At 39.4% G+C, this 9,008-nt stretch overlaps 1 protein-coding gene across 1 annotated transcript; it reads left to right on the top strand.

Moving 5' to 3' along the window:
* Positions 1–344: 344 nt before the first annotated feature.
* On the top strand, positions 345–5,733 carry RAMAC (RNA guanine-7 methyltransferase activating subunit). The gene is made up of 4 exons (XM_059912364.1): positions 345–454; positions 1,223–1,271; positions 3,677–3,855; positions 4,579–5,733. Exons 3-4 carry the CDS (start codon positions 3,686–3,688, stop codon positions 4,763–4,765), a joined length of 357 nt encoding a protein of 118 aa, XP_059768347.1. The 5' UTR covers positions 345–454; positions 1,223–1,271; positions 3,677–3,685; the 3' UTR covers positions 4,766–5,733.
* The last annotated feature ends 3,275 nt before the right edge of the window (positions 5,734–9,008 follow it).

Here is a 9,008-nt window from a genome sequence, read left to right as displayed (position 1 = left end):
ATGTTTTCATGGCCTAGAACAGTACCTGGCATCTAAAAGATATTCAAAAAATTAATGAATTAATTTAATTCAAAATAAATGAAGAATGCCTGAAGGTTATAGTTCTAGCTCTGCCACTGATCAATTTTGTGACCTTGGAAAAGTCTCTTGGAGAAGTCTTTTTAATCCCTTGGGGCACAGTCACCAGGCAGACTGAAAGCGCACGGTGGGCACCATCACGTTTAGCCCGCCAACCCACCACCCTCGTGGAGCTCCAGGCGAGCCACCAGCGTTGTAAGAATTGGGGAAAATCCACACGGTGCGCCGAAGATACCGCGAGACTTCACAGGCCCGCCTCGGCCTTAGCGCGCCGGAAGCGGAAGTCAGGCGGTGGTCGGAGTCTGGCTAAAGTGGTCCTGTTACTTTGGAGAGCTGAAGGGGTCCGGAGGTCCTGTGACGGTGTTCTGGGCCGGAGGTAGGTTTCCGTGAGCGTCCAGCTGGCGGAGTCCGGCCCGAACGGGATAGATACAGCCCTGGGCGGGGTGGGGGGGCGGAGTGGGGGGTCGCTCATTCGCGGCCGCGGGGAGGAGGGAGCCGGGCGGGCCGAGCTGAGTAGCCGGCGAGGTGTCCTCCGGCTCTGCCGTTCCGAGACTAGACTCTTTGGCGAGACCGGAAGCCGCTTACTCCTCGCGGCCTCCAGTTTCCCTCGCACCTGGGGCCGAGGTGCTTCAGAAGGAGCGCATCAGTCAAAGCCTCGATAGACAGGCGCTGGTGTGCTGTGAGAGAGGACTGAAAAAAGCAGTGGTTCTCAGTCCGTGTCTTCGTCGGTTAGTTCTCTGGGTTCATCTCCCAGGGCAGCGAAACCCCATTCTGGGTAGTCATTTCCAAGGTTAGTGGCCCGCAGCGAAAGTTCTGTGTGGTTTTATTTAGGGTCAAGAAACTAGTAGTCTTCGAGTACATATCTGAAAGGCTGTACCCTGTGTTTTCCAACAGAAAAGAACATACTTTGTGAAGTTGTTATTCATGCTCCAACTAGCTCATTGGTTGTGAGTGGCATCTTCTAGCTCTCCGGTGGCACTTTAAGCTCCAATTCCCTCTTTGGAATTAGCGTTGCAAGTCTTTAGAGCACTTTTAATCCTGCCACTTCATTAACCTTTATGGTTCCTGTCCCCACGACACACACCTTTTGAGGGTTTCTTTCAAGGGAGTCAAGTTTTGTTTTGTTTTGTGTTTCTTCCCATAGATCTAAACAATCTAAACATTTAACAGTACAGCTGCCTCAAATCCCTGGGGTAAGTAAAGCTTGGATCAGTTAAAATTCTATTTAAATTTCATTCTCACCAGTAATTATAAAGATGATACACATTCGTTTATGTGTGGGAGGGGGATCCTGGAAGAACATAAGAATAGAATAGCACATTTGCCTTGGCTTATGATTTTTACTGCCCCTCTGGTTAGGTATGGGCCATCTTTCTGGTGATTTCTGTGATTCCTATAGAAATCAAGGCACGCCTTTAATTTGCTGAATTTATTTTAAACCATACCCTGGATTTGAGAATTTGACATCTGTTTGCCAATCCCAGACACATTGGTATTTAATAAGACATACTGTAAGAGAGCAGAGGCCTGGAAGGTAAGACATGTAGATATTGTTTCTTGCATCCAAATAATAATCTTTAATTTTGTTGGGACAAAGGTAGTATTATAAATATTTGCATATGTTTTGAGGGATTTGGAGGAAAGAAAAACTAATGCAAAAGCTGTCTTCCAGTATCACATCTCTTTGACAAAAACTTTTCATTGTAAACTGAAGTAATACAGGAAGAAAAATAATTTTAGGACATCAGATAAGGGAGATTTGGTTTTAAAGTTTTAGCATGATGTCACATATGCCCCAAATCATAGAACAGATTTTAGTGGTCTTGAGGCAGAGAACAGAAAGATGGGGTTTAGGTGAGGAAAGGAGGGGATGGGACTACATCAAGGAAGGACTGGGAATTGGGGGCTACCTTCAAAATACTGCTAGGGCTGGCTTCCAGGTCTTGGGTGAAGATGAGAAGAAGTGAACTCTTTGTCCCCTGGTTTCTCAAGGATTAGGCTGCTGCAGCCTGAGTCAAATCTTTTCTCAGAGGTAGAGGGCTATCTGAAAATTTGGGTGAAGAAATACTGCTTCAAAAGTGAATCCATAATTGCCCTGGAAAACCCAGCTGATACAAATTTCAGTTTTCATAGACATTAGATAACATTTATAGTCGTTTTTTTCATATGTCACAGAACCTGGAGTAAGAATATATTGAATACCATCATAAAGTAGTTACCCTAGACTTTAGTAGCTGTGTGTTTAAGGCCTTTTTATTTGCCTTTCTGATTTCATGTCTTTACTGTATTTACAGTCTTTCTCTTTATTGGCTCTTTTATTTTCCTACAAACAACTTCAGGTGTTGTAGCCTGGGGAAAAAAAGAGATAACCTTCCAGTAACCCCTTAGCTACTGCCCTTTGTGTTTTGTCTCTTGTTTCCAGCCAAGCCTCTTGAAAGCTTGGTCTTTAATCAGTGTAGATTTCTACTTCCTTACCTTCCAGTTATTTCTTAATTAATTGTAGTCCTGTTTTAATCCCTGCTACTCTAATCACCTTCTAATGGCTAAATCCAATTAATTTTCTCTTCTTGGTTCTTCCTATTACTTTACGATTTAACACTGATGACCTTTCACTCTTTATTCTCTTGCTTTCTATGATAATCTCTTTTGGTTCTTCTCTCATCTGTGTGTGGTCTCCTCTTATCCCTTCTTTAACTTCTTTATATGTTGATGTTCTCCAGAATTCTGTTTCTTGATACTCTTTCTTATCCCATTGCCTTCCTGAAGAGTCTCATTCATTCTCACCGTATTATCCACCAACAAAATCAATGTCTCCCATATTCATCTTCCACCCAGTTCTCAATCCCAGACCCTCCACGTGGATGTACGTACCATAGCTAAGTTCAACTCAGTGTGGATCTTCGCCCACCCTTCTGTAGTTCCCATGACACCATAACCTGTCCAATTATTTGGCCAGAAACCTAGGAGTTATCCTTTATTCCCTTCTCTCCTCACAGCATCTACTCAGTGACTGATTTCTCCTGGAATTCTTTTAAAACTATTCCCACAGTCAGTGCCTCAGATTAAACCCTCAGCATGTCCCCTATATTATTTCAGTAATCTGCCTTTAAACTCACTAATCGCTACCTGTTAGAAAAGTGATCCTTCTAAATAGTAAATTTGCTCTTGAGACTTTCCTGCTTAAACCACCTATGACTCCCCACTGCCTACCAGAAAAAGGGCAAAGTTGTTTGCATTGAATACAGAGTTATTCACAGTTTGACCCCTGTCCACTTTTACAGCTTCATTTCTTGACATTTGCTGCTCCTCCCTTTATATTTACACCATATCTGTCTTTTCTGCTAGACTGAGAGCTCTTTGTGGGCAGGGTTCATGATACATTGTTCATCTTTGTATCCCAGGCTCCTAGTTAGCACAATGCCTGTACTATAGTAATCAAGAAGTACTGAATTGAATCTAGTCTATCTTAGGTTTAAAAGTACACAAGGACTTTTATGAATACCCTGCCTAAAAGTATTTACTTCTTGTTTTTCCACTATCTGGTGAAGATAGTGTTATTTAAAAAAATTCTAAAAGAAACATATTAAAAACTGTACAGAATTTCAGAATGACTGACACTTCTGAAGCTGTTCCAAATTTTGAAGAGATGTTTGCCAGTAGATTCACAGAAGATGACAAAGAGTACCAGGAATACCTGAAACGCCCTCCTGAGTCCCCTCCAATTGTTGAGGAATGGAATAGCAGAGCTGGTGGGAACCAAAGAAATAGAGGCAATCGGTATGTATTACTTCAGAACAGTAAATGCCAATGGCTGATCTGGGAGAGGATAGCTTGAATCTGCTAGCCCACAAGGCCAGTGAGGGCAGGAATCAGTGTTTTCGTGCAGTGTGGTATACCGAGTGCCTAGTAACTGCTTGGCACACAGTAAGTGCCTGGTAAATATTTGCTTTTAATATTTTGTCAGCACCATATTTTTTTTCCCTTCCTATGCAATTGTGTGTGTGTTATAATGTTTTTTTAAAAAATATTCTTTGTCTGGACTAATATTTTATTTTCTCTGCAAATATGCTTTAAAAACCTAGAGTCTTTTACAAAACTTTTGCATTAAATTCCATAAAGAAGATACTCTTTTTGGTTTTACTTTAGAAAGAAGTTTATACAATGTAAATTACTTCTATTTGATACCTCAAAATAGATCAAAGGAATATTACCATACTGCTTTTGAACAATTGAATAGGTTTCAGAACCATCCTATTGTTTGGGGTTTGGTGTTGTAGTCTAACTCTTCTCTGCAAAGTATTGAATATATCCAGTATAATACTGGATCTGAATCTTAGGAGAGTTTTGAATAACTAGTGCTGTAACATTCTTTAGAGAAAAATGTTTTTTACTCTTTTGTATACTGAGTATTAGAATGAGAAATGAAATGCACCAGGATAGATTGGTCATGTGTTTTTTTTTTAAGGGAAGTATAAAAATCTTTTTGTTTTGTTGTTGTAGGTTGCAAGATAACAGACAGTTTAGGGGTAGGGATAGCAGACGGGGGTGGCCAAGTGACAATCGATCCAATCAGTGGCATGGACGATCCTGGGGTAACAATTACCCGCAGCACAGACAAGAATCTTACTACCCCCATCAATATGGACACTATGGTTACAACCAACGGCCTCCCTATGGCTACTACTGATAGAAATGTCAGCAGCTTTTAGTAAAACCATTTACTCTGTTAACATGACAAAAGTTTATGTTGTATTTTCTGTTGGTCATAGTTTTACATCTGATTGTAGAGAGTGGATTGATTTTTCGGAACTTGAGACATTTTTTAAATTAGATCTTACTGGAGAGATATGATGGCTGCTGGAAATATCAATAAATACTCCCCTAAAAAGGTTGTGGCTTATATTGCTTGACTTCTACCTCAGATTCTTCTTTATTTCATGACTTAATAGTGCTTTGAATGTTGTGAATTTTTTCCTTGTTTGACTTTCAGGAGTTCTTTGTTTTACACAGAAATAAAAATTTTACATAGAAAATGCTTGCTTTTACTTTGTAAGGTAAGGAAGTATCCCTGTACTCGGATGTGCTCATTCCTAATATTTTACAGAAGTAGTACAATCAGCTCCTAAATGCACAGCTATGCTTACTTGTGATATATTGTACATAGTAGTAGTTGAAAGGAAAACAGTTATAGTATATTTCATTTGGCTTTTGTTATTATGTGACTGTGGTACTTTGTAATTACTCTATAGATATGAATCATCTTCACAATCGTTTTGGTTTCTTTTTAGAGGGATATCAAGAATAAACCTGTAAAATCAGGAAGGAATCATTCTCAGTTTCAATGTCTTGATCTAGTGGTAGGTGGGATTAAGGCACACAGTAATTTTATACAAACTCTAAGGTTTTTTGCTAACTTAAACATACCAGGTCAAAATTCACGCATTATACAAAAGTTTAACTCTGCAATGTTCCCTTCCTTTTCAATCATATGTAAATAATGCTGCATTTTGTATTTACTTTTATGGTATTTAATGTGGGTTGATTTTACAATGTTATGTTCACCTCCAAATGTGCACCTTTGCTGCTTCCTCTTCTGTAAATCCAGTGATGCTGTAACTTCCTTTCAGAGTGATCATTGTATTTCACATCATTTTAATGGCCATTATAATGGTTTTATTCAAATAAAATACTTGTAAGTAAGTATTCTCTCTCAAATTTTGGCAGTTAGCGCATTCATTAGAGATGAGCTTTTTGATTTTTTATTACTCTGTTCTCCTATCTGTTGAAAAAGGTTTATTTAGTGTAAGAATAATATTAAGAAAGAGTACAAGTTTCGTCATAGGTCAAAGGTATTAAAAGGCAACTTCCTGAATCTGCCTTCTGCTGCCTTCTCTCTTAGCCCTCCACTCTAGGCCCTTGAGGTTGACATCTCCAGGTACTACTTCTACATGCTCTGGATCCAACTCTCCCCTCCACCCCTGCTTCCTGAAGAGCCATTCTTTCAGGTAACTATTTTATTAGAAAGGATTTGATAAACCAAGTACTCACACTCAGATGTAAATAAAATTTTAACAATAAGATAAGGGTTTTCCATGTACCCTTGTAATTACATCAATAGGAAACAAGCCAGTGCTGGTACATTAAGATAGGTCTTGATACTACAGAATATTTAGCCCAGAGAGTTAAGAATGGTTTGACTATACCCTAAGATCTTCTCTGAAAGCAGATGGGTTATTAAAAATATCTGTCAACTGATAAAGCACAGCCACTGACCAGTTGGGACAATAGCTGACCACAACTTTAGAGCAGGATCCTGGAGGCCCTCTGCTGTGCCAGCTGTTGACACTAATTAGAGAGAGATCTGGATCCAGGGGACAGGGTTGGAGTGAGGGATGCCTCTCAGGAAGCTCAGAAGAAGAGTATTTTCTAACAGTATTTAAATATTTTAACACTGTAACAGTAGGGTACATATGGTCTGAGTATCAACTCTACTTGAAAATATGAGAAGAGTCCTCCTTTTAACATGAGTTATTTCTGCATTCTGCATGAGTAATCTATGTGGTGGTGGTTTTTCTTTTTTTTAAGCAACAGTCATTATCAGACTGCTCCCTGTGTGCTTAAAACCAGCAAGAAGTAAAGGCGTGGTTTCTGCTTCATGTGGGAGAGACAGAAAAGAACATCAAACCAACTTCAGGATCATTTAAAAGTGGAGAAGAAAGAATTAGAAGTGTCAAATGGAGTTAATCTCAAATAGGTAGTCTGTTGTAATAGCATATAGATTGAGCATAAGGAATCCTGGCTCCAAGATATCTGACCTTGAGAAAAGCACTTAAACTTTGAGCTTATTTGCTCACCTGCAAAAATGGGGACAACACCTTCCCTTGTCACTCTCACAGGGTTATCATAAAAATAAGTGACCAAACATACGAGAGCTTGAGAATAGAAACTAAAGCTCGTGACCATTAAAACCCCAGTGGTACATAATTCGTGCTGCATAAACATTTGTTTAATCAATGGGAGGGAAGGATTTGATAAATTGTAAAGCATAGTGTTGATATAAAGTATGTAGAATAACATAGAAAATGAGGTAGGCAGCTTGAGAATGAAAGATTTGCGATTGTTTCCTTATGTGAATTATTATATGAATTAGCAAAAGAATAAGACATTATATCCTTCAGAAAATAACAAACACTTCAAACATGGAAGAAAGAGGGGAATTCCCTGGCGTTCCAAGTGATTAGGACTCGGCAATTTCACTGCTATGGCCTGGGTTCAATCTCTGATTGGGAGGCTGAGATCCTGTGGTGTGGCCAAAAAAAAAAAAGAAACAAACAAATATGGAAGAAAGAAAGTTTATATAAAAGTTGAGCCAAAATTACTGGCATTTGCTGTTTGGAAATTGGCACTGACTTGAGAATGGTGAATGTTCATTATGGAACACATCAAATTAATATCCATTTGAGACAGATTGCTAGAGACTTAGAGAACTTTTTTTTTTTTTTCCTTGAGTGCTAGAAGGATTTGAGGTTATCCAGAGTGTAGTAACCTTGTGTCACTGCTCTAAGAATAGTTTTTAGGTTCTTGAAACTATGTAGGAGAAAGACAGCCAGTAAGATCTCCAGCATGGTTTTGGTTTCCAAAGCTGCATTCCTTACAACATAATGCTCAACAGACAAGGATGTAATTTTCCCTTTGTATTTTATTCTCCTAAAGGAAAATATAGAACTTTATGACAGAATTAAGGGTAATGAAATGTCAGTTTTAAGTTTAGAATGCCAAAAAGGAAAGAAATGATCTTTGACCCTGAAGATTACTGATATCACTGATTTTGAACTCTAATGAAAGCACTACACTTTCAGTTTTTTTAAATTTTAGTTTTTTATACAGCAGGTTCTTATTAGTTATCTATTTTATACATATTAGTGTATACATGTCAATCCCAATCTCCCCAATTCATTCCCCCCCACCCCCCGCCCCACTTTCCCCCCTTGGTGTCCATACATTTGTTCTCTACATCTGTGTCTCTATTTCTGCCTTGCAAACCGGTTCATCTGTACCATTTTTCTAGATTCCTGTTTCACAGTTTTTTAACACCTTAAAAATTTTCCTAGACTTTGTATTCTGTTTGATTCACTCAACCTAAACAGAGATTTGGCTGTGTATGGAAATCTATGCTCTGGGCCTTTGACTTCTTTTAATTAGCACTATTGTTTATAGTGAAAGGGAATTTTTATTCTTTTTTTTTTTAAAGGCTATAATTCTTTTTTAAAATTTATTTTATTTTATTTATTATTTTGGCTGCGTTGGGTCTTCGTTGCTGCGCACAGGCTTTCCCTAGTTGTGGTGAGCGGAGGCTACTCTTCCTTGTGGTGCACGGGCTTCTCATTGCAGTGGCTTATCTTGTTGCAGAGCACGGGCTCTAGGTGCGCGGGCTTCAGTAGTTGTGGCGTGCAGGCTCAGTATCTGTGGCTTGCAGTTTCTAGAGCGCAGGCTCAGTAGTTGTGGCGCGCAGGCTTAGTATCTGTGGCTTGTAGTTTCTAGAGCGCAGGCTCAGTAGTTGTGGCGCACGGGCTTAGTTGCTCCACGGCACGTGGGATCTTCCCGGACCAGGGCTCAAACCCGTGTCCCCTGCACTGGCAGGCAGATTCCTAACCACTGCGCCACCAGGGAAGCCCGGGAATTTTTATTCTTGTTAAGAAATGTAGGAAATAAATATTCCCAGCTTGAGGTGGCTTGTTGGATAACTTCAATTAGCTGGAAATGTTACTTGTGAAAGCGCTTACTCTGGTAATGTTAGACAAATTGAGGTATTATATATAAACTATTCACTGAAAAGCTTGTTTGGGCTTTGTCTTTTGACCAAAGAAGCATATTTGATATATATATATATAGATGGGAACTTTGAAATACATTAGGCTTTGGCTAATTCT

Source organism: Balaenoptera ricei, chromosome 2 (genome assembly GCF_028023285.1).
Source record: "Balaenoptera ricei isolate mBalRic1 chromosome 2, mBalRic1.hap2, whole genome shotgun sequence".
Classification (NCBI taxonomy): Eukaryota; Metazoa; Chordata; class Mammalia; order Artiodactyla; family Balaenopteridae; genus Balaenoptera; species Balaenoptera ricei.
The sequence above is the reverse complement of the archived record's forward strand: the minus strand, read 5'-3'. Positions and strand labels throughout refer to the sequence as shown.